The sequence below is a fragment of the Schistocerca gregaria genome, chromosome 2 (assembly GCF_023897955.1).
Source record: "Schistocerca gregaria isolate iqSchGreg1 chromosome 2, iqSchGreg1.2, whole genome shotgun sequence".
NCBI lineage: Eukaryota > Metazoa > Arthropoda > Insecta > Orthoptera > Acrididae > Schistocerca > Schistocerca gregaria.
This window is the reverse complement of record NC_064921.1, coordinates 906,234,846-906,262,016: the sequence shown is the minus strand read 5'-3', so window position 1 is coordinate 906,262,016 and position 27,171 is coordinate 906,234,846. Positions and strand designations below refer to the sequence as shown.

General features: G+C 42.4%; 1 protein-coding gene across 1 annotated transcript in view; it reads right to left on the bottom strand.

Moving 5' to 3' along the window:
* The window catches only part of LOC126336045 (neuroligin-2-like), a 119,854-nt gene that overhangs the window by 65,164 nt on the left and 27,519 nt on the right, over nt 1–27,171 (bottom strand). Inside the window, exon 3 of the mRNA XM_049999525.1 lies at nt 13,153–13,985. Coding sequence (XP_049855482.1) covers nt 13,153–13,985 — 833 coding nt within the window. The remainder of the gene's footprint in view (nt 1–13,152; nt 13,986–27,171) is intronic.

Sequence of the window (27,171 nt, the reverse complement as noted above, 5' to 3'; positions counted from 1 at the left end):
AAACACAAATCTGTTACATTGAAAAAGAAATATTTACTATCAGCCAGATGCTTCACTTATAATAAGAAGCAAAACACGTATGACACAATAGGAACAGCCTTCCATTTACTTGCACTAGTCTAAACACATCTCCAAGAATATAGAAGCAAGTAACTAACTACGAAAAACCAACGCTCTCCGCAGAATGTGCGGAGAGAGGAAAATATGGAAAAAGTGACAAGGAAAGGAACAGATTGATAGGACACAGGCATAAGAAAAATATAGGACGTTGGGTGCAAGCGCTACACTGGGATGAAGAGGTTGGCAAAGGAGAGAGATTAATGTCGGGCCGCATCAAACGAGTCAGAAGGCTGATGAAACCAAACAAGATTTTTATTTTATGTGATGGTACAGTAAATGCGGTTGCCCTGTAGGCTGTTGAAAATAACTGTATGATAACTGGTGATGGTCAGTTGGTCGAAACTGCTAATTAATAAGGATTTGCTCCATCATCATCTCATGACGTTCTAACACTTTAATACAGATCTCTGATCGTTCTGATTATTGCCAGCATCATATTTAAAGTACTAGGGAAGCAGGTTGCTAGCCTTACTTGCCCTGGGTCCCATTGAGTCTTACGCCTAACGGTCTAGGAACTAACCAGTGGATTTGGTAGTCTTTAACGTCTGAGCACAAAGGTGACCACGACTCAGAACATGTCCGAGATGCCCAGCCTTATTCCAAAGAAACTGGTATCCCTACTGTCAGAACCACTTACTTGGCCACTCATACGTTGCCTGTGGTTCATGAACTAGGACATGACAACAGGAACCCACTCCATTAACCTCTTTAATACAGATGTATGTACTTAAATGTTTCCCGTATATACTTAAATTTATTATTTCTATTTTCTTGTAAACCTCACAAGATATTTTTATGAGTAAAGAATGTTTATTGATCTTTGTAAATAACAATGTAAATAACTGTAATTTGTACTGGGTCAATGCTGGTTATGGAAATACTGTAGAAATGTTAGGAACATGAATGAAAGAGCAAAAACGCGCTGTGTAGCGGTGTCTTTGGACGTAAGTTGAGTTACTGCAGAATGGGCGCGCTGCACAGGCACTTCACTGCTGACTGTGCGATCGGAAGCGCGAGTTGCTTGGTGAGTCAGTATGACGAGACTTTTTAATTAGGAGCACAATAGCATTTGACGAGTGTGGACAGATGAAGGGCCAGCTCTTTTCACATCAAGGTCACCCTCCGTCAGTGGTCATTGCTGAGTGAATCTGCGCTTGCAAAATATTGTCTGGAGCTACTATAGCATTTTCGACGACTGCTACGGTTTCAAGCTTTGAACAACGAACGACTGTAAAACTGTTCCACTTACTTGACGTTTTGTAGAACTGTAACGACATTACCCAGTGATATTGGTGAACTGTTAATTTTAATGACAATTACTGCAAAAACTTGTTGTTGTTGTTGTGGTCTTCAGTCCTGAGATTTGTTTGATGCAGCTCTCCATGCTAATCTATCCTGTGCAAGCTTCTTCATCTTCCAGTACCTACCGCAACCTACATCCTTCTGAATCTGCTTAGTGTATTCATTTCTTGGTCTCCCTCTACGATTTTTACCCTCCACGCGGCCCTCCAATGCAAAAACTTAGGAAGTTTAATTTAATAATCATCTCAAATCATTATTACCAAATAAGTCCCATAACCATTCTTGTTACTGAAACAAACCGAGTGTCGTTTATCTTAAAGGTGAGAAGGATATCAAAACTAATTTAAGTAACGGTTCGCTTCTACACATTTGATAATTTTCAAAACAAAAGTACAAGCATTTTTAAAATGCCTCATCAACTTCACTGTTGACATAAATATTGTTTAGAGGCGGAGCTATTCTTGTAGGTCAAAAAGAAAAATCAGTTACCTGAAAGTAAATTAATCCTGGCACTTCAAACTAAAAATATTACTTAGAAGAAAAATTTTATTCACATTTACTGTTTTGTGTTGGCTTGGTTCGTATTTCGGTGTTTGCAAATATGTTGATATTAAGTGGTAGTTCTTCTATTTAAATATTCTAAGGTCAAATAAAATTCTCTTTCGTGTTATTGCCAGTTCATTGCCATTTCCTGAGTTAGTCAAAGTGAGTAGACGCTACTGTGAGCCTACTAATCTGTTTAACATAATAGTAGTCAGCCTCCACTTAGCCAGCGTGAGATTCATTTATTCCAAATTCATTCCACTGTGTGTAATAACGAGTAGTCCGCCCCTGGTAGCTGAGCGGTCACCGTGACAGAATGTCTTACCTAACAGCCCGGGTTCGATTCCCGGCTGGGTCGGAGATTTTCTCCTCTCAGGCTCTGGGAGTTGTGTTGTCCTCATCATCATCATTTCATCCCCATAGAGACGCAAGTTGCCGAAGTGGCGTCAAATCGAAAGACTAGCACCAAGTGAACGGTCTACCCGACGGTAGGTCCTAGCCACACGGCATTTTATTTAATAATGAGTGTAGGAATAACAGAAATTCTTCGTCATTATTATTTCGTGATGTGTTTTGTTACTGCAAACGTGTGTGTAGCAGGTGGCCCACATATTCAAATTATTCCTTACTCATTGCCGCTTGCACTTTATTACTTAGTGAACAGACAGTGCCCAGTTGGACTGGCGAGCGTGTTCTCATTTTTCCAAAAGTATTAGTAAAGTTTATTGTTTCGTGTCCCGAGACCCAAGGTAAACACTTTTCACTAGAACAATACATGGATAATAGGTCTATTTTCAATAGCTAAATTTTGCTGAAACTAGAGTAAGTGGTACACGTTGTCCTCAGATATAACCTTTCCCTCAGAAATAGGTGTTACATCTTCCTTTCGAAACGATACCTTTGCCAGATTTTACTTCTGTTAGGCACACGGGAACACGGTCAAACATATTTTCGCAAAAGACCATTATAGAAAGTGGAAGATCTTGTATCGTTTTTTTTGTGTACATCGAAACTTAGCGTCATCCAAAAGTAACGGGCTTAGTCTTCAAGTATTCACCTTTAACAGGCTCAAGATCTTTATCGAAATACGTAGTTTAGGGCTTAGTATTAAACAAAGAAAAGCAGACGATGGAGAGTAAATGCCCCAAAGAGAAGTCTGTCATAGGGATCGATGAAATGCATGAAGATATAACCAATTGTCATACTGTTACAGTCTTAAGTATGTATTTATTACATGTATTAAATTGTTCTAATTCTTACAGCACCATGAAATGCTGACGTTCCAACAGACACATTGCAGAGATTTACGGCAACAGACACACTCAGACAGCTGTGAGGCCACGAATAGTCTTTGACCTTGTAAGTAGGCTGTTTAGGTTTCCTTATTGGTAACGCCACGTAGCGCTCTGTATAAAAATCACTGGCTGTATGTGTGCAGTCTGTGGCTAGTTTGCAATGTTGTCTGCCATTGTAGTGTTGGTCAGCTGGATGATAACAGCGCGTAGCGTCGCGTAGTTGGAGGTGAGCCGCCAGCAGTGGTGGATGTGGGGAGAGAGATGGCGGAGTTTTGAGAGCGGATGATCTGGACAGAGACAGTAACTTTGTAAGATTGGATGTCATGAACTGATATATATATATATATATATATATATATATATATATATATATATATATATATATATATATATATATATAAAAATATAATATGACTTTTGAACAATATTAAGGTAAATACATAGTTTTTTCTCTATAAAAATCTTTCATTTGCTAACTATGCCTATTAGTAGTTAGTGCCTTCAGTAGTTTGAATCTTTCAATTAGCTTAGTGGCGCTCGCCGTATTGCAGTAGCTTGAGGAATGAAGATTTTTGTGAGGTGATTAGTGAAACGTATAGGTTAATGTTAATCGGGGCCATTCTTTTGTAAGGATTTTAGAAAGTCAGATTGCGTTGCGCTAAAAATATTGTGCGTCAGTTAAAGCACAGTCATGTACAACTTTTTCTAAGGGGACGTTACGTCGTAGCCAGAATTCTTAAATGTTTTGAATTTACGTGTAGCAATGAACAGCTGATAGTCTAAATCATCGTGTCTGCGAGTCACACATCGCTCATTGTTACTTAGTTTCGACGGTTCCATCTCAAAATGCAACGCGCCTTGCCAATTTCTTTCACAATTTCCGAAGTGTCCTGTGTTATTATTTTGTGTTTGTTCCGTATTTCTATGTCCCTCTTCCTGTACTAGAGCGCGTGTGTCCTCTGAAATATGTAATTCTTGTATTACTTGTGCCAACTGATCTTGTACTTCCCGAATTTCTCTTTTGTACTGAGAATTGATTTGATTTTGTTTTTGTTTGAATTTTCTACTTTGTTCATACTCTTCAGTGTCAGTGAAGGCTACAGGTCTAGTGTCATTCAGATCATCATCTACCTTTGTAGATAAATTATTTAGCTGATCCGGAAGTTCGACTACTTTCTCTGATAATGAACTAATTTCCTCCATGTGTCTTTCTGAATCAATTTTTAGAGTATCTACTGTGTCCTTTAAGTTTTCCTGAGTTTTTGCAAGTTGCGTAACCGAATCCTTTGATGCAACTGAGTCATTTTTAGGTTGCAAGGTCTCATGATTTTCATGAACAATAGTGATTCTGTAATGCATTTTCATGACGCGAAAAAATAGGTTGAAAACGCTTACAAATTTGTGTTTTTACGTCGTTACAGACTTTTCGACATTTCTATTCAATGTTATGTAACTAGGTAGTTAAATCTTCACGTGTTTGTACAAGCGTGGTGTCTAACGTCCGAAGATTTTGTTCCATTGTGTCTAACTTTTGAAGCTTTTGCTGTGTTTGTCTCTGATTTTGTTCCAAGGTGTCTAACTTTTGAAGCTTTCGTCCCATTTGTTCCATAATTGTAATAACAATGCACTTGTGTCTGAAACATGTTCCTAAGTGCTTTTCGGCAGTGAATTTGCACCGGCAACATTCACATTTTGACAAGCGGAAAATGTGTCTTGACTCGTTTGAGAAAACGGTGAGAACCCAAAACCTGAGTCTACAGTATTTGCAATATTGTGTTCTGTCATTTCCGATTCCTGAGGCGAGCTGTGGCCGACCGATCGATCGATAATGCTTCCGTGTTAACTACCTGTCTACACCATTATTTGCCGCCCACTCCATTTCCTTATGCACAGTTACCAAATTACTACTTTGAATGTCTGTTAATTCATTACACAGTGGTGCTGGTAAGCGACGCTCGTCGTCACTATTATTTCTCAGTTTACTTTCGAGCCTAGTGTTACGTTTTTCACACGCCATTACTGTCACAATATTTCACACGATAACACAGAAAAGCACCATTTGAAGAGCAAAAATAAGAGAATACATTAACATAGCGCTGAAAATAATATCTAGTTAATTGCAAGCGCAGCTGCAAAACACTTGGTGCAAATCTACATACATGCCACAACTGTTTTACTGTACAACAATGAAAGACTGCAACTACAAAGGAGATTCTCTCTATAATCACGCGCTAGTAATAAAGAAAAGCTACACTAACTACACAAACTACAAGAAAAAATCAGAAGATTCCAGTGAGGTACCCTCGGCTAAGGGTCGACATATGAAACATCCCCTTACAAAAATTGTACGTGAATGTGCTTAAACCGACACACAATATTTTTAGCGCAACGCAATCTGACTACTAAAGAATGGCCCTGACTAACATTAACCTATACGTTTCACAAATCACGTCACAAAAATCTTCGTTCCTCAAGCTACTGCAATACGGCGAGCGCCACTACTGCCAGCTGAATGGAGGATTCAAACTACTGAAAGTACTAACTACTGATAGGCGTGGTTAGCAAATGAAAGATTTTGATAGAGAAAAAACTATGTATTTACCTTAATAGTGCTCAAAAGTCATATATATATATATATATATATATATATATATATATATATATATATATATATATAAGTTCATGACATCCAGTCTTACAAAGTTACTGTCTCTGTCCAGATCATCCGCTCTCACAACTCCGCCATCTCTCTCCCCACATCCACCACTGCTGGCGGCTCACCTCCAACTGCGCAACGCTACGCGCTGTTATCATCCAGCTGCCCAACACTACAATGGCAGACAACAATGCAAACTAGCCACAGACTGCACACATACAGCCAGCGATTTTTATACAGAGCACTATGTGGCGTTACCAATAAGAAAACATAAAAAGCCTACTTACAACCTCTTTGATAAATTGTCGCAGTCTTGCACGGTAAAATTGTGTTTCAAATTTACAATAGTACTTAGTTCCCAGTGCACGGAGGATGTCTCAGTTGTGCGACTCAATTCGTGACTTCTGTCAGAGTAGTTACAGTTCACACTAACGAATGTGAAGTCATCTAGTGTATTCGAAGCTGTATCTTGGGTTCTCTAGGGAACTAGTACAGATCCTCACCTGTTATTAATCTTTTGAAAAGAATTATATTACAGGCTGAACAGTGCTCTTAGACTGTCAGCAGATGATGCCGTTATTCAGTGTCTACTAAGGTCATCATTAGATAAAAACGAATTGAAAAATGATTTAGAAATGATGTCTGCATGATTCGAAAAATGGCAACTGACCACGAACAATAAAAAGTGTGAGTACCCCCTAATAAGTGAAAAAATGTTTGTTAAATTTTGGTTAGACGGTGCATCATAAAAGTCGGTTCATCTAAATATACAAAGGTTACAATGACGATCAACTAAAATTGGAAACATGCCACGTAAGTGTTGTGGAGAAGGCGACCCTTAGACAACGCTTTATTGGCAAGAGAAAAGGTAAAAAGTTTACAGATAACAGTACGCTTTCGTTAACATTTTCCGCTCTCTTCTGAAGTATTGCTGAGAGCTATAAGATGCTTGCCATCTAGGTCTGGACGAAGACACCAAAAATTTCGAAGGGGATCAATTCATTCTGTGTTCTCATTCCTACACGGTGTCGGCCAGGTTATTAACGGATTTGGTGTTCGAGTGTGGCCGGATGCCTTCCCTGTCGCCATCCCTCTACTGCCCCTCCCACCATCCCGGATGTTATTTGTGTATCCCTGCAGTCTGCGTGTAGAAATGTGTGAATGTTCTCTAAATGTCTGTCAGTCGTGTAACTGAGGTGAGACGTGGTTAGTAGCCTCATATTAACGTAGCTGGACCACTAAAATCCACATCTAGGATAGCCGGCACACCGGCCCCCGTCGTCATTCACCGGAGCGGACCCGATCTTGGGTCGGCGGACACGTCCGGATCCCAGAAACACTGTCTAACGCGAGCATCTATCCGCGCAGACAAACGGAGCTCATTTGTTATAGGGGCATAACTATAGAACTATATGAAAAAAACGTAAATTAGTTACAAACTACGGCTTGCACATATTGTATCCGACATGTAAACGTCACTACAGATATTGGGAATTAGGTTATGATATTTTCGACTTGTCTGTCATCTTTGGCCATGATGTGCCACAGACGAATAGCGAATTTCTGCATGATCCGCTGGTGTGTCGGAATATCGACGCAGTTAATGACGTCCTGAATGGCTGCTTTCTGCTGAGAAACGGTTGGGAGATATTGCTGAGCACCTTGTCTTTAGTGTAGTCCCATAATAAGGAGACGCATGTGATCAGATCTGGAAAATATGCAGCCGATCGAGACCCAAGCCAGTTACCTCTGGGTACCCCAGAGCCCGGATGCTCTCCTCAGAGAGGTCCTCGAGGAAATTAAAACACTCTCCTACTTCGATGGGGTCGAGCTCCGCCCTGCGTGAGGCAAATCTTGTCGAAATTAGGGTCATTTTGGATCATGAGGGTAAAATCCTCTTCCAAAACCTTTACGCCCCTTCGGTACTTAACGTACCATCAAGGAGGATCGCACCGAATATTCCGTGACTAGACATTGCACACCACACAGTTACCCGTTGAGGTTGAAGGAACTTCTCGATCTCGTAATGTGGATTCTCAGTCCGCCAAATGCGTCAGTTTTACTTATTGACGAACCCATCCAAATGAAAGTGGGCTTCGTCGCAAACGCATTCGCATGATACCTATCCTGCCCTGCGGCCAACCGTCCAGTTTGAACGCCATAACGCAAACCTTTCAGACGTTATGACGATTTTATTTCGTATAATTCAATAATTGCCGTCCTGTCTTATTCCTGAAGAACACTACACATGCATAGATCGATAAAAGGCGTCTTATTGTATGACCGGTTTCCACGGAGCTTGGCTGACTTCTTCGAATGGACAATATGTTATAAAAATTTTAAAGCATAGCTTTACCCCCAAACTGACAATGTCAGGAATATAAGTATTTGGTATTATTGCGAGATAGGGGTAGAAGTATCACTGTTATTGTAAACGTTCAAACAAAGGCGTTTACCGTTGCGGACATATCATCTCACTAAATTTTAAACACTAAATTTCTTCTCCGAACGCCTGAGTATCTTTTGGCTCCCTCCTAGATAGGACGAAACGCCAGTCGTGATAAGATATGAGAAATCAGAGTTCGCACTGGAAGATTTAGATATTAATCATTTCCGGAGTGGAAAATAGAGCAGTTATCTTACCCTCTCACAAACTCTTCAGTGTGAATTGTAAGCTTGTAGATACTATTTACTTGGTCCCTGTAAAACAAAATGTCATGAGATGTCACAATAAATAACACAGAAACTGACAACTGGTTTCTTCGCTATTTATACAATGAAATTTGCAACTGACAAGGAAACTTCACCAACTTGACCCCGTATTTTGATGAGAAGAAGCTTCAATAGCTAGATATCAGCTCCAACATTCGATCCTACGCGGAAATGTGCGACATAATTATGATGGAGGGAAATTTTTGGAAATTTGTGGTAAGTTCCTCTGGGAATAAACTGCTGCGGTCATCAGTCCCTATGCTTGCACACTACTTGGTCTAACTTAAATTAACTTACGCTAAAGACAACACACACACCCATGCCTGAGGATGGATCGAACCTCCGACGGGAGGAACAACGCGAACCGTGGCAATGCGTCCAAGACCGAGTGGCTACCCCACGCAGCTCTGATAGTAGGCAATTATGACCTGAACGTACAGCTTTTAAACTTCGCGAGTACAGTTTGTCTGTCACTTGGTCTGCGCCACGGCAGCAGCCTTAAGTCCGAGCACAATGTAATGTACGGCTGAATCACAACCTCCATCCTCCTATCCGCGGGACGTTAAGGGGAGAGAGGGTTCAGGAGGAGCGGAAGACGTCTGGCGCACGTGTTTCAAAACTTTGTTAGAGAACACGATGTTACGTTCTTTTGGGAGAAAGTAATACGCAATACGAATGTCACGCACGTGTATGTTCATTACTAACCCCTCAAATCGAAGCGAAGAAACCAAAGTAACTGAACAGTTATAATAAAATGGTAAATAATTTCCGGTTTATAATTTAATGATGCCAGTCTCCTTGAGAATCACAATAGTTTAACAATGTCAGCTTTCCAATCCAAAGAAAGTTACGCACATCAAATGTATTAATAATTAAATAGTGCTGAACTATTTCTTACACGACATGGTCATTCATTTCATTAATCTACAGTGCATTTGTGAATCGTAGCATAAATGTGTTCAGTGCAAAGAGATCTCTGGTACGGGTTACCGGTTGGAAACCGCACTCTTTGACACATTCAGCAAAGCACTATCGCTCGTTCATTTAACGACATCGTGAACACGAACCCATTACTCACTCCATTAAACAGTACTTCAGAGGCAGGCATTAAGCGACTGCACTTGGGTGGATTGAATGACAAGCAGTCAGCTCACGCGAAGTTTAAAAGCTGTACATTCAGAAGGTCATTACTGCCACTATCAGAACTGTCCAAAGTTTCGCGTGATATCGATTGCTACGGCAGATGTCTTGATAGTGTCTTTTTTCTCTTCAAAACACGAGATCAGGTTGGTGACGTTTCCTCGTCAGATGTAAAACAATGAACCTTTTTTATTTTATCTTCATCATGTTGAGCCCACTGCCGACACTGAGGTTTTCGATTCATAAAAACCACCTCAGCTGTATTATTACACATTTATTGTGCTGCGACCGGTTTCATCCTTTGAACATCTTCAGGCCGATGAGATGTTCTTAAGTTATGATGTGAAGGGTCAGGTAGTCATAGGTAATTTTAATGAATAAATCCAAAACGCTGCACATAAACATTCTGACGACCGCCAGGCGGAAGTATGGCGTGCAGACATGGCATGCAGTGTACAAGTAAGCATTTTTGTACAAGTTGAAACCTTGATCATGTTTACTGTATGCAGCATGCCTTGTCACTCCTCCTGCACAGACCATGAAGGCCCAAAGGCACCGACCGGCCGCCGTGTCATCCGCAACGCACAGGTTTCACTGGTTGCGGATATGAAGGGGCATGTGGTCAGCACACCGCTCTCCCGAGTTTCGAAGACCGGAGCCACTACTTCTCAATCAAGTAGCTCCTCAGTTTGCCTCACAAGGGCTGAGTGCACCTCTATTGCCAACAGCGCTCGGCAGACCGGATGGTCACCCATCCAAGTGCTAGCCCAGTCCGCCGTCGCTTAACTTCGATGGTCTGACGGGAACCGGTGTTACCACTGACACAAGGCCATTGGCGTGCCTTGTCAGCTCGCCATATTTCCGACAAGTGGTTGTCAGGATGTATATAAGCAGAGTTTTGGATTTGCTCCTTAACATTACCTACTACAACTAGTCATTTATGTCATGACTGCAGCACAATCCCCTGCAATACGATGATGCTGAAACAATGAAACACAATAATTGTATAATAAGTGTCAAGTCACACTAATGTGAGCATCGCCTACGTTCGAAGTCAACGTGCAACAACCAGCCACATACGACATGTGGTTGCACTATCAGTGGTGTTTATATAAAGTTTGACTTGAGGGGGGGGGGGGGGGGGCGAAAATACTATAGTCATTGCCACAAAGCAGAAATGGGGATTATCATTAGCTTTCGCGCCACGGGTGGAAGCATTTCCGAAACAGCAAACTTTTTAAAACGGTTCGCGTGCCGTCATGGTTAAAGTGTGCCGTGAAGGGCTCTAATAAAAACCAACGCCAAGGCTAGTGTGGTGTGCCACGGGCCACATATGACAGGGGAGAACAGTGGCTGCGGAGATGTCAACGGGAGAATAGACGGACATCCGTTGAGCAACTTACCGCCCAGATGAACCAAGGGGCTAGCAACAGTGTCTCCCCAGCGACTATTCAGCGAACGTTGCTCTGTATGGGTCTCAAAGGCAGGAGCGTGGTTCGTGGGTCCATGATGACTGCTGCGCATCAGCGACGAAGACTGGAAATTGGACGCCACTGAACGTCCACTGAGTGGTTACAGGTGGCCTTTTCAGATCAGTTACGTTTTACGCTCCATCGGACAGTTGAACTGTTACGTATGCGGCCCTGCAACAACCGTCGGAATGCGAAGGGAGTGCTACGGTATGAATAATGTATTGGTGACTTCTCATGATTGTTGAGGGCACAGGATCGACGCATTTGTGGACCCATCCTTGGGGAACATTTGCACCTCAAGACGCAGTTTGATTTTACTCTCCAGAATGGCATCAACCAGGAGAGCCTAGATAACAGAACACAGCATGTCATTCTCAATGGAGAGAAGTCTCCCGAAGTAAGAGTATTTCAGGTATGCGGCAGGGAAGGATCGTAGGACCGTTGCTATACACAATATACATACATGACCTCGTGGATGACATCGGAAGTTCACTGAGGCTTTTTGCGGTTGATGGTGTGGTATATCGAGTGGTTGTAACAATGGAAAATTGTACCGAAATGCAGAAGGATCTGCAGCGAATTGACGCATGGTGCTGGGAATGGCAATTGAATGTCTATGTAGACAAGTGTAATGTGCTGCGAATACACAGAAGGAAATATCCTTTATCATTTAGCTACTATATAGCAGGTCAGCAACTGGAAGCAGTTAATTCCATAAATTACCTGGGAGTACGCAATGGAAGTGACTTAAAATGAAATGATGATATAAAGATTATCGTCGGTAAAGCACATGCCAGACTGAGATTCATTGGAAGAATGTTAAGGAAATGCAATCGGAAAACAAAGGATGTAGGTTACAGTACGCTTGTTCGCCCACTGCTTGAATACTGCTCAGCAGTGTGGGATCCGTACCAAATAGGGTTAGTTTTTGGAAGAGATAGAGAAGATCCAACGGAGAGCACCGCGCTTCGTTACAGGATCATTTTGTAACCGCGGAAACGTTACGGAGATTATAGATAAACTCCAGTGGAAGATTGTATAGAAGAGACGCTCAGTAGGTCGGTACAGGTTTTTGTGGAAGTTTCGAGAACATACCTTCACCGAGGAGCCAAGCAGTATATTGCTCCCTCCTACGTATATCTCGCGAAGAGACCATGAGGATAAAATCAGAGGTGTTAGAGCCCACACAAAGGGATACCGACAATCCGTCTTTCCACGAACAACAGGAGACTGGAATAGAAGGGAGAACCGATAGAGGTACTCAAGTTACCCTCCGCCACACACCGTCAGTTTGCTTGAGGAGTATGGATGTAGATGTAATTGTAGGGCAACGTGTCACACAGCTCGCAGTGTACGTTCGTGATTCGAAGATCATTCGTGTGAATTTAGCATACTTCCCTTGTCACCAGATCCCCAGGATTTGAACCAAAATGAGAATCTATGGGATCACCTCTACGTGGCTATTCGTGTATTGTTAACCGAGAGACTAAGGCAGCTGGTAACGGCACTGGAGTCATCGGTGCCTCCTTGAGGCTCTGAGGCTCTCAGCAGTATAGGACTTAACATCTATGGTCATCAGTCTCCTAGAACTTAGAACTACTTAAACCTAACTAGCCTAAGGACATCACACAACACCCAGTCATCACGAGGCTGAGAAACTCTCTGACCCCTCCGGGAATCGAACCCGGGAACCCGGGCGTGGGAAGCGAGAACGCTACCGCACGACCACGATCTGCGGACGGTGCCCTCTTGAAACTCACTGAGTCATTACCTCCACGTCCGCGCTGGCAGTGGTGAACTTTTTCGATCTTGACTGGTGGTTACTTTATTTGAATAGAATCTGTGATGGGGCTAAAGTTGTTTTTATTAATCATTATTATCGTTTAAATTTCTTACACCACAGTTACAGTACCTGCGGGTAGTCTCCGTACTTGGTCTGGTAGTCGAAGACATAGAGGTAGGAGTTCCTGCGAGCAGCAGAGTGCAGATCGGCGGTCTGCACGACGGGCGCGACCACTTGCGCATCACTGAGCGCTTCCAGAGTCTCGTCGCGGATGTTGATGGGATGCTGCACCGGCCTCTCCCAGTCCGTGTACTCGTTCACTATCGTCGCTAGGATTTCGGACAAGTGGAACCGGTACGTGTTACGCACGAACGTCCTCAGTATCTTGGCGCGGCGGTCCGCCTCTATCCCGTACTGGACGTCCTCGCCGGAGAAGGCGAAGTAGGCCTCCGCCTTCACGACTCCAAGCAAAAGGTCGTAACGCGACAGCTTGGAGACTACCGACTTGCGCAGCAGCACGCTGTTGACGAAGGAGCCCCCGGCGCCGTTCCAGCCCCCTGGGCCGCCTCCGCCGCTAGCCGACGGCCCTCCGCCTCCGGAAGAGCCGCCGCCGCCGCCGTTGGCTCCGGTACCGGACCCGGAGGATCCGTCGCCGCCGGAGCCGCCACTGCCGCCGCCGCCGCCGCCACCCCCGCCGCCCCCGGGAGGGTCGCCGCTGTCGACGACGACGCCGTCGACGCTGGGGCCGAAGGCGACGGAGAACTGCGGCGCCTCGACGGGCGCCGACATGAGCACGTCGAGCGGGCGGTCGCGCAGGCACTTGAGCAGGCTGGGGTGCGGCAGCTCGGGCGAGCAGTTGGCGTGGCGCGCCACCTGCTGCGCGTAGCGCGCCGGGCTCTCCACCAGCGCCCAGGGGCTCAGCGCCGAGCCGCTCATCAGCACCGCGCGGTGGAACAGCATGCCTGCGGGAAGGTGCAGTAAAAGTGTTAGGCCTGCAGCTTTGCTTCTGCTATTTTGCAACAGACAGCAGCAGCGGAAGGCCGCTGAGCAGGTAGTAAGTAAGTAGGCTTAAAATGTCATACAACAAGCTAAGACATTTGTAGAAAAGAACCCCACTAGAATATTTATCGATTTGTGATTAAATCATATAATAAAATTATAAACAGCCGACCAGTTGCTATGGATAAAGAATTCTTTACCTTGGTTTCGACAAATATAAAGTTGTCTTCTTCAGAAGGTGGCAATTTTACATTAGTCGGTTGTGAGCTCTGCAAGATCCATGTACTGATTTATATTTACGTGAAAAACCCTAATTCTAGGGCTATATGTCGTTTTCGACAAATGGTTATATGCCGACATTTGTAAAAACGGTGATGGTACATTAGTCCTTACTAATGTAAAATGCCACTTACTGATGAAGAAAAATTTCTATTTGTCGAAACCTAGGTAAGGAATTCTTTATCCATTGCAACTGGTCGGCTGTTTATAATTTTATTACGTGGAACCGTTGCTGTTGTGTAGCTATGTTTGAAATACTAAAATCATATACTTATTCTCTGCTGAATATGTCAACTTCTGAGACCAATTCTCATCATTTGCGGGAAGTTTTAACTTTCGGCTGTAACTTGAATAAGTCTGCGGCTGAGGCTCATAACATCCTGGCTAAGACCTAAGATGAGGCACCTATTCCTGAAAGATAATGCAGAGGATGGGGTCAACGCAATAAGAAGGGTGATTTTGACGTCGAAAATCGGCATGGCGGCCGAAGAGAGAAGTTTCCCGAAGCTACATCAACCGATGACCCCCTGTCATTGGAGATCCTTATCGAAAACAGTTGATACCTGTGATCCGAGTTCTGACGGGAAAACGGGCATAATATAGCGATAGACGTGAAAAGGTGACAATTTTTGCTTGTCATTTCTCAACTCCAAGTCTCAAAACCCGTCTAAACCTACCTGTAAACGCTGAAATTGGAAGTCCTACCCCTCCAGCCGTATTCTCCAGAGATTGATCCCTCCGCCACATTTATCGATCAAAGGCACACGTCCCAGCTGACGGGCATTTCTGGTCCCATGAACAAGAGCAAAATCGGAATGAATCATGGCTCTCCGTAACAGACGCGCAGTTCTTCCGCCACGAGATTCCTAAACCGCCCCAACGATAGGAAAAAGTAGTGGCCAACGCTGGTTAATATTTGATAAATTTTTGAAAGTTCTTCATAATAAAAAAAAAATAGCAAAAGCAAAGTTATAGACCTAAAACAACAAACTATAGGTTAACTGTTCAGTTGGGTCGATGGGGGGGGGGGGGGGGGGTGCTTGGAAAAATGATTTTTCATATACTAATATGTAGACTTTCATGGCCGGAAATGTCATTTCCATTATAATTATCCGGCCTGTTATGCCATGGTCGGTTAATGAATTCTGTGTCAATTCCCAACATTTCGTCCCCGTCTGTGGAGGACATGTTCAAGGGTGTCTGCAGCTCGATGGAAGGTCCAACACACCCACTGGCTCGCTACTGACTGCCGCTAAATTCCGTCTCCGCGAGCTCCCGCGCCGTGGTGTGACGTCACGTGTTTTGAAAACGTCAGTGCAATTGGCCGCTGTCCGCTGCCGTCGATCGCCGTTGACATCACCCAGTGGTGGACGGGTGGTACACACCTTCTTCAACACCGGCACCCATATGCCGCTTAATTTCACAACCTCCTCCTTTCGACTGATATTATTACTGTGTTTGGCGATTTAGATTGCCTCCCTGTAGAGCCTTTCGTAATATCCGCTTGTGGTAGCTAGTACTTGCGTCTTCTCGAAACGAATATGGTGGTTACCTGGCTGGAACGCGTGCTTCGCAACAATTGATCGTTCCGTTTCTCCTCCTCTGCAATTGCCCTTGTGCTCTTCCAAACGTTTTGAAACAGTTCTTTAAGTGGTGCCCACATAAACATCTCCACAGCTGCATGGGATCCTATACACTCCAGCTTTATCCAGTGATTTGCGAGCGACCTTGGTAGGCTTAAGGTATTCCTTTATCTTCCTGGGGGGCTTGTAAATTACGGTAATATTCCGCTTCGTCAAGATCCTCCCTATTCTTTCCGTTACATTTTTAACAAAGGGCAGGAAAACCTTAGATTTAGCAGTAGCCTTTAAGTTACTATGGTTTCTGGGTGGCTGCCACAACGCACGTTTTATTTCGCGGACGAATATCCGTTCTTCATTAGTACATTGTGGAGATGTTCCATCTCAGAGTCGAGCAACTCAGGTTCACAAATATTTCTAGCTCTCTCCGCTAACGTCTTGATAACACCCCGCTTGTGTTGTGGGTGGTGGTTCGAATCCCGGTGCATATAACGGTCCCTGTGCGTGGGTTTGCGGTATACTGAGTGGCCCAAACTACCATTTTCGTGTGGAGACATGGCAGGGAGGAACTAAGCCGGTGGAGACATGGCATAAGAGAATTTCCGTTCTGTCGTTGCAACCACAAGAAAATGTTTCGTTTTTCAATAGACGCGATTCTCTTTGTTGAGGTAAAGCGTCACCATGATGGTGATTTCTGCTTGCTTCCTCGTCTCCATCTGGAAATGTAGTCTGCTACAACATCTTTCGAGGTTTTCTTCTTTAGACACTGATAATTGTAGTGTAATTTTTAATTGCTGTGCGAATCTATGCATTTCTCACATTTCACATAGCACACTTTTCCGCCCATCACTGCTTTCTGTTAATTTTGATACCTGTGTATTCCCTTTATTCTGAAACACAAACCACAATACAACTTAGAAATATAAAAATAAACAGAAAAAAGTGGTGTGCGAAAATTTGTGCTGTGTAAATCGTGAGAAATTCATAGTTCTGCAGAGCAACTAAGAATTAGACTATAAGTATGAGTCTCAAACCAAGAAAACATCCAAAGATGTGCTGGCAGATGGTATTTCCCGATGTAGGTGAGATACCAAGCACAAATCATCACAATTGATGACGCTTTATCTTGACAAAGCGAAACGCGCCTGGTGAAACATCTACCATATTCTTGAAGCGGCAACGACAGAACTAAAATACCCTCAAGAATTGGAAAGCAGCTACGGTGAACATGGCCACGCGATGGAGAATGCAGCCTGTTTGGACAACTTTAAAGATTTGTTTATATGGTTTCCAAACGGTACTAAGGGTAATATAGTTTTCTGCTGTATGGCACCTCCACCCCAAGAAGCTTTCGCCACAACGGGGTATAAAGAACAGAAAACTAATGTACCAATCAACCACAGTGAATCTAAATGTGAACAGCCACCTGAAGATGAACGTGTAAGTTTGAAACCGTAACTTCGCTATTTGTGTATACAAACAACTTTATCAATAGTGGCCAGCTGCTGTTTTCTTTCTCACAGCGGTCAGACTGTGTAGAGTACTGGTCTTTTAAGTTCAAAGTTATCATTAAAGCAGACCTAAGGTTTGGAAAAATACCCTGCCTGATATTCAAGTGAAGCACCCAGAAGGAGAGGAGGAAACGGATTATAACTTCACAAATTGAGATGATAGCTGATGTTATTGCAATACTTGCAAAATAGAGACAGATTTACAAAGAGTATGACAGAATGGAACACTGTAACGGGTTTGACGTCCAAGCTAGTCTCACACATGTTTTATCTGGGAGAGATGTGGGGTCTTTCTGACCTGACAGTACTTCAGCATGGTGGGAACAGTTTAATGAAACGAGTACCATGAGATGACGAGCATCATCCTGTTGAAAATTGGTACCACAATACTATCACATGAGAGATACACATGTGGAAGCAGGATGCCCATGAAGTAGAAGCAGGATGCACATGAGGTACCATTATGCCGTCAGATCTCCCTCAATATCTACTGACCCAGAGCTGACATAATACCCGATGGCACCCCACAACATGACACGAGGTGTTACACCGCTGTGTCTCTCCAAAACACTGAAAAAATGAAATCTGTCTCCAAGTGGCCATACTTGCTGACGAAAGTCATCCGAGGTCGTGCAAAACCGCGATCACCACTGAATGCAATGTGACTCCATTCATCAGTTGTCCACGCTTCCTAATCACGGCACCACTGAAAACGCCTACGCATGGGGCGGTAATTCACTATTCCAGCACCTGCTAGTGCTCACCAATGGTGCGGGATGGTGCACGATGCAGCAGGGAGTTCATTACCTACTCTCTGAAGTGAACTGGTCACGATGTGATTGGTGCACGACTGAGACCTTGACGAAGAACATCGAAAAGTCCCCCAAATTTGGATATTGGACGATTAGAACAGCCCGACGAATGCAGAAATACAATGGGTCACCTTACCAGTTTTGTCAGATACTGTCAACGTTGTCCCACTCGAATACGTGGTATCTCTGTGTCAGTCACTATAGTAAAGCAACATCTGAAGCAGTCCATGCCTATAACATACCCTACTAGGCATGTAGGGGTTTGTACCTGTCACAGAGTTTACAATCTTTAATCGTTTACATACCCGCCGATGGTGTCTACATGCAGAAAGTTACGTTATCATCCGACCGCGGTTTCTGCTTCACTTTTTTCTCAGGTAATGTAACCAAGAATTGTTTTTGCTTCAGATTTGTGACTCGCAAACATCCTAACTATAGCAGTTGGGCAACAACTAGATCTTATGCTTGCCTTAACCTCTTCATAGCCACCTCAAGGAAGTGAGAAGTATCTTCAGCGGATGGACTTTTTTAAATATCGCTTTTTTCGGCCGTGTGTGTGTGTGTGTGTGTGTGTGTGTGTGTGTGTGTGTGTGTGTGTGTGTGTCTGTGTGTGTGTGTGTGTTGCAGGTATGTTCTTGTTGATTTAGGGCTTTACACAGCGAGGTTACATGTGCCCTTAATATAAAAATGTGGGAAACGAATCTCGTTAAATAACGTGCCTAAAAATATTTGCACTTCTAAACACAATAATTCTCTGTAGTTTTCATGAACTTCCAGTTCTCCATTTCGATATACTTATGAAGTTAGTAAAATCTGTAAATCTTTCAATGCTTAAACGTCTCATAAAAATTCTAAATATATCACAGGATAAAGAAAGGAACTCTGGAGTCGGTGGCTCGCTGATCCCTTAGGGAAAGAAGCGTTTGGGTCTGCCACTCTGGTAACACATTAGAACGTTCTCCCTATATCTTTTTTACTAGCCTCTTCCTCGTCCTCGCTCTTCGTCGATTCCACTGGCAATTATTTCATCGTACGATAACAGCTCAAAGCAAGGACGATCAACATCTCATTCGAGCCAGTCTTGGTTATACACTTCTGACAGCATCCTTTATATCCTGAAGACTCTGTAATAAGTCCAACCAACTGGAATACAAATTAAATGTCTTGTGGCTATTTTGGTGCAGTGATGGACTTATCTAAAAGAAATATGTTATTCTAAGCTTTCTGTAGCCTACAAACCATGGTTTCCGGCATTTCGCATCGATTTTATTTGAAAGCTTTGATTTTAGCCATCATTTTGTAGTATTAACACTAATATTTTAATGTGCATTGTTGTTGAATTTCCTTTTCCAGATCTGGTCGATTAATTTAAGATTAAAAACAAAACGTTTACGTTAAGATGTTACAAACGGCACAACAACAGCACATTCGTAAGAGAAAGTTTAGACGTCCACATAGAAGAGTAACGATGATTTTTGATAGTGTGGGGGGAAACCGCCGGACTGAGCAAACAAACACTAATTTGTGGAAATGGTCGCACAACGAGCAACGTTGAGCGAAGACATGGCGCCACAAAAATTACACGAACGGTAATCACTTTCAACATTAACCAAAGGAAGAAGAGATAGGTGAAAACATTTAATATTGTGAGACTGACGCGTTAACAAAAATGGTAAGTAGGCTGAATCTTTCTTATGAGAGCGGAATGTATGTTGTTACGACGTTTTCTGTTATTCGTAAAATGTCTGCGGAATCGTTGCATCAAAGAAAGGAAAGCCAGATAAGAGTTTAACATCCAATCGGCGAATAAGTGATTAGAGTTGGCCCAAAACTTGGATTTGGTGAAGATGCGGAAGGAAATAGCACGTGCCCGTTTCAAAAAAGACGTTACAATAATTTTTCATCAGTTTAGAGAGACTCGTTTAGTGGTACGACATTTCTATTGTCAATGATACTTCTCAAAAACAAATTTCACTTTATACGTAGCTATGTTATTCAGACATTTTATTCTACAGAGCAAAATGTTAACTGCGTTTTTATTTTTATAATTTTTTGATATGAATCTATTATTATCGTGATTATTTTCAGGTTCTGAGTATGTAACAGTTTTAATTCCACGATACTCTTACTCATAACTCCTATGGATGTGATTGTGTGAAGGATAACTGTTATTCGAACTATAAGAGAAAGAAACAGAGTCAGAGCTCAATGGCGATATTGTCTGTGTATGCTGTGGATATAATCATATATAATAGTAGGTCGGTATCGTGCTGGATGAAAACTTAGGCAAAATATTTTCGAACTCTTACGTTTCAATTGCATCATGGAGTTCATGTTGACGTAAACGTTCTGACAAGAATGTGTCTGACTTTCTCGAGTGGTGCTAGCTTCGTGGAGTGCTACAAATTGAAATGACTAAACGCACGTGAGATGACAATCATTGTTGTCTGTTATACTAAATTGATGGTGGTGGAATGAGCTGCAAAATCAGATGTGTTCTAAGATTTTTCATTTGAAACATAATGACGTTTCACACGCGTTAAAACAACAACAGTCGTTATAAAACCTACTGAAGAGTTTATTACATTTGAAATGTATTCAAGACACTGAATTCAAAACTCGGGTAACAAAACGGACAGACTGTAACTTCACAATCGGCGAGCTGAAAGGAATTTGTAGTTGTTCAAAAGTGTACACTTGATGTTAACATCTGCATCGTGTGTGTCAGAAATGTTGTCGTTCCACAGATACGAACTTTGATTCAAATAGTATCAGCAGCTTACGACCAGCAACCAGGCTTTACTCACAGATAAACAAACCAGTGGATCATGCAGTAGACGGTAAGCTGTACCAGGCGGTATTCACCTACGACGTATCTACGAAATTTGGACACCGCTACCGCCGAGCTTTCACCAACATCGAAATGCATCGTATCCTAAGCACATTTAATTCTAAAAAAGCTCTCAGTGAAGACTAGAGTTCAACGTGAATGTAATTTAATTACTTTTTGTTTACTCTGAATAAACGTAATACAATACAAAGTGGATTCAAAATTTCCTGCTCTCATGTTTTCTGTAGTGTTATCTCTCTGCCATTACAATTCGCCAAATGTGTTTCCACCCTTTTATTTTGGTAGATATTGCATGTATCATTGTGTGTCTTTTAGAGGATGTATTTCAGTGTACATGTGTGTGCAGTTTTACGCATTATGTTTTTCGTACTCCTATGCTGTGATCTGTGCCATCCATCAATAGTTTCCGGACTCCAACTAGTATGTATAAAGCAACTAATTTGTTATTGGTTCATGACATAAACACTCTTAGAACTTCGCACGTGACAGTTACACGACTATTGGGAACAAATTACTTACGTTCTAGGACATTCTCAAAGCATCATCACATGCCTGAATGATCTTTCATGCTTTTGTAGATCCCATCCAACGATATTCCAAGCTGTCCCACCATTATCCTCAAAAGTATTCATCAGATATTTTAAATTTCTATTGGGATTTGCTTTACCAAATTCTAAAGTGACCATTATACCGACTTTGGTGGAACAACGAGTTATTCTGAATGTAGAATAATGAAATATCACTTTATCACTTTTCGGGTTTACACATTTAGAAACAATGCACAGACAAAATTCGGTTTTTAAATGTTTTCAGAGATTTATTTACTTTTGACTAATTAGGAACAGCGAAAGGGGAACTGAATCATGGTACGTCCGAATGCTAATCGAATGGCGTAACCACAGTGCCATTTCACTCTCTAGAGAGTCATTTCCAGATCCCTAACAATCATTGTCTGCTAAAAAAAAAGAATCAGCCACCTGGTGCCTGTTACGGAAATCAAATGATTAAATTAGCAGTCCTGGCAGTATGAATTTAAACAAAAAACTTCCGCCTCATTTCCACCTTAATAATTATTGTGTACTCTAAGGGTTTTCTCCTGTTCGCCACGAAGATGCTTTCGGAATTATGTTCTTAGCAGTTTCAGTCACTTTTTACATCTTCAGTAACAAGGAGGATGGGTAGTAGTTATAGAAAATCAATACGCTTACAGTAAGTAAGCAAACGAAAGTAGACTAACGTAATTAAAAGTTATATAGCATTTTAAGTATCGCAATACACACGTATTGCTATCCATATTTATAGAAGGTCTTATATTAATACAATAACGGCACGAATATGATTACTTTTTGTATTCTGTAACGTAAGAAACTTGATAATATTTGTTATAAAGAGGATAATTTGGGTCATATGTTTCTTTTGGTGTTCCACAACGTAAGAAAATTTAATACCATTTGTTAGAAAGAGAATAATGCGGCTCATTTGTATGTAAACTGGTGAACGTGATTGTTAGACTAAATTAGGCATCAAATTTCACTCCAGCGGACGATAGTGGATGGAGGACTGAAAACACTTGCTTCCGACCGAGATATGCCGTGCCATGTGGCAGTGAGCCCAATGGAACCCCATCAGTGATGGGGAAACCTCATGGAACAATAGCTTCAGGGAGAAAATGATGCAGATAAGCCGGCAGCGAAATATGACTTCACTGGCACGCGTTCCGGGCATCACGCAAAGGTTCCCACTACTTTTCGTTTGTGTTTTGGAACACGAATCTGATGTATCTAAAAGAGAATCGTTATCTGCCTTATAAAAAATTGAATACGTAGTTTTATTTTTACTTCTCAACGAAAATTGTGCAGTACTTCACGTATTGTGTACCGCAGGGGAAACCAGATTCAGCCATAACCATGTGTAGCCTAAAATACTTAGAGGCCTACAACGAATAGTTACTGATCGTTACTGTATTTGATATTTTTTATTATTGCTACTACGGATCCTGCTCACGCAGTATCCCATCATAGTTATTTTTTATGATTTCGAAACTAAATTTGTCAAAATTAAATAAAATACTTTTTACGTCTTCTTGGTGATAAAACTTTGTACGAGTTCTTACTTAGGTGGAAACAATCGTTCAATAAACATTGGCTACTATAAATATTGTAAACAAAAGTAAGTTTCTCTCGATGACAGAAGTTTACACACGTCCTGCTGCACCATGACTTGTTGGAAAAATACTCGTATCTTCGTTAGCCAGTATTACAAGAAACGTTCTGATATTCGTATTGTTACCTTAATTTTTTTTCCTGTCTGTTACGAAATTCATTTCTTTACAACGATCAAGAAGTGAATTTTAATTATTTGTAGGAATTTATGCAGATATTTTATTTTGCGTGTTGATTTGTATCCTGATCTTTTAATTGTTTTACTTCATTCAATAGTTCCAATTTTATTACAATAGCATAAGGAAATTTGAGACATAAAATTATAGAACTGAGTCAAAAATTAGAGTATACATCGTTGTCCATTGATAGTGACCGGGCCAAATAGATCAAGAAATAAGCATCAAACGAAAAAAAATACAAAGAACGAAACTCGTCTAACTTGAAGGGGGAAACCTGATGGCGCTATGGTTGGCCCGCTAGATGGCGCTGCCATAGGTCAAGCGGATATAAATATGAATGTTTTAGTGGGACCACTTTTTTTGCTTTGTGACAGATGGCGCTGTAATAGTTACAAAAGTGTAACTACGTGGTATCAAGTAACATTCCGCCAGTGCGGATGGTATTTGCCTCGTGATACATTACTCGTTTTAAAATGGACCGTTTACAAATTGTGGAACAGGTCGAAGTCGTGTTGGTGCATGGCTATTGTGATCGAAATGCCCAACGGAAATGTATGCTGCTCGGTATCGTGGACGACATCATTCAAGTGTCCGGACCGTTCGCCAGGTAGTTACGTTATTTAAGAAAGCAGGAAGTGTTCAGCCACATTTCAAACGTCAACCACGACCTGCTAAGAATGATGATGCCCAAGCAAGTGTTTTAGCTGCTGTCCCTACAAGATGTTTCACTGCATGACAGAATGGCGATGTACTTCCAACATGACGGATGTTCGGCACATAGCTCGCGTGCGGTTGAAGCGGTTTTGAATAGGACATTTCATGAAAGGTGGACTGGTCGTCCAAGCACCATACCATGGCCCGCACGTTCACCGGATCCGACGGCCCCGGATTTCTTTGTGTGCGAAAAGTTGAAGGATATTTGCTGTCGTGATCCACCGACAATGGCTGACAGCATGCGTCAGCGCATTGTCAATGCATGCGCGAACAGTACGGAAGGCGAACTACTCGCTGTTGAGAGGAATGGCGTTACACGTATGCCAAATGTATTGAGGTTGTCGGACATCATTTTGAGCATTTATTGCATTAATGTGGTATTTACAGGTAATCACGCTGTAACAGCATGCGTTCTCAGAAATGATAAGTTCACAAAGGTACATGTATCACATTGGAACAACCGAAATAAAATGTTCGAACGTACCTACGTTCTGTATTTTTTTTAAAAAACCTAGCTGTTACCAACTGTTTGTCTAAAATTGTGAGCCATATGATTGTGACTATTACAGCGCCATCTTTCATAAGGCGAAAAATGCGGTCCAACTACAATATTTATATGTCTTTACGTACTACACGAATATGTAATAAAAAATGGGAGTTCCTATTTTTAAAACACACACCTGTTATCCGTTTCACCTATGGCAGCGCCATCTAGCGGGCCAACGATAGCGCCATCTGGTTTTCCCCTTCAAGCTAGACAAGTTTCGTTCTTTGCAGTTTATTCGTTTGACGCTTATTTCGTGAGATATTTGGCCCGGGCACGATCATTGGATCATCTTGTGTAATTAGCTACTATATGTGAATAGAAACAATTGTATTTAATGTGTTTGTAAGGTAAAACTAATGTTAAAATGACTTGCTTCTTTTATATGTAAAAGAATTTCACATATAATTCTACATTTTAGAACTTAGATCGAAAATGCACCACTATAAGTGAAATTCTTTTCTTCAGACTATGTTCATGTATGTGGACAGTGCTTGACCTTTTCCATGCCCGAGGCAGGATTCGAACCTGCGACCGTAGCAGTGGCGCGGTTCCGAACTGCGCGCCTAGAACCGCCTTTTTTTTTTTTTTTTATTATCAGATTGACTTGGTATATTTCACGAGAATTCAGACAACCATAGTCAAATCATCATTTAATATTAGCTGCAAAAAGAAAATCAACAAATTAGGTGAAACACAAATAAAACATTTCTTCTGAAGGGGAAGACCAACCCGTTACCCCACCCGTATGAATTTTGGGTGTATATATATACATGCAAAAGAGAGAGAGAAAAAAAAATACGAAAAAATACAACAAGGGAGGGGACTCGAGCTCAGGGAAGAAACAGGAATCACAGGGGAACTTAACCAACCCCTTGACGGTTAAACACAAGAAAAAGCATATTCGCAAAAAGCGTTCGGTATTGTGGTAACCGCTGCCATTTCCAATGCGCAGTTGACAAATAATGGTGAAAAACGCGGGGATCTGGGTCATTACCGCCTTCAATGACGTAATGGACATAGTAACCCAAGAGCCAAACAATCGTGTTCGTTTTCGTCTGAGGAAAATAAGAGATGTCCGGATGTAAGAAGATGTCGTCTGGGAATGCGGTTTCAGGCCCTCTAGTAAGAAAAGTTAATTGACGGCGGACCCAGAGCCAATGATCCCGTCCGCAAGCAACTAGCCTGTGAAGTAAGGTGTCAGTTTGATGACATTCCTCACACTGATCAGTCGGACGAAGGCCAATACGAAAAAGACGATCACCAGTAGGTATCAGACGGTAAATGACCTTATACCACGTTGAAACAATCTCCATCGGCAAAATGGGAAGACTAAGATGAGACCAGACCGTTTTCCATGACGTTGACGGGGAAGCAAGTTCAACAGAAGAAGGGAAACATGCTGTACCCCAACGGATTTGTAGCATGTTGGTAGTTATATGCGTCATAGAAAGTATATCAGCACCCAGAATACCGACAAGTACAAAGTATTCACGAATGTGCCGCAATTTAGGATTAATCCGTCCAACATCAACAGGAGGGGTCAGACTGGCCGGCCGGAGGCGGGAAAGTAAACGAGAGGTGACTGAATGCGGAGCCCGCGTACAGGTTAAAACATTGCGGCGGGCAAATAAGATGGACGTCTTCACTTTGATATCTGGAAGACCCAATCCTCCAAGCTTCCGAGGCCTGGCCACAACTTCATACCGGACACGGAAGACATGGCGGCGCCACAGAAATCGACTAGACAGCTGTTTCAGCCTGCGGGCCATCATCGCGGGAAGCGGGAAGACCTGCGCAACGTAGTATATTTTACTGAAGACATAGGTCTCTAAAACCCGTGCCTTGTGAAGGAGGCTAAGGGAACGGCGGTCATGTTCAAGGATCGCCCCGTGAACACGACTCGTAACCTCACGCCAATTTAGTGCCGCCATTTTGATCGGATTACGATCCACTATGATCCCCAAGGTCTTATGGCGATCGACAACCGTCGCCCAAGGAATGACGACATGATCAAAGCCTCTCAACGGCAGGAACGTGCATTTGCGATCATTAATGCGAGCACCAGCAAGACCACAAAATGAATCCAAGGTATCCTTAAGCCGCGGTATATCCTCGGCATGTCGTACTAAAACCATGACGTCATCGGCGTATGCACGGACTGCAAAAATTTCCCCCAATATATTCCAGCCACGTAAGTGCATGGTGAGATGGCGAAGTAAGGGCTCTAAGGATAGAACAAAAAGTGACATGGATAAGGGGCTTCCCTGGGGTAACCCCCGTCTGATCGATATCCGGGGGGTAGGGTGACCGTTCACAATCACCGAGACACTGATACCGGTAAAAAGATTAGTTAAGACTTGTCGAGCATCATTATTAAAGCCGACAGCGGTGAGCACTCTCGATAAAAAATCATGGCTGACGCGATCGAACGCTTTTTGGAAATCAAGAAAAAGCAAAGCCCCTGGGATATTAGCGGCAGCCGCCACCGAGATTACATCGCGACATTCGAGAACG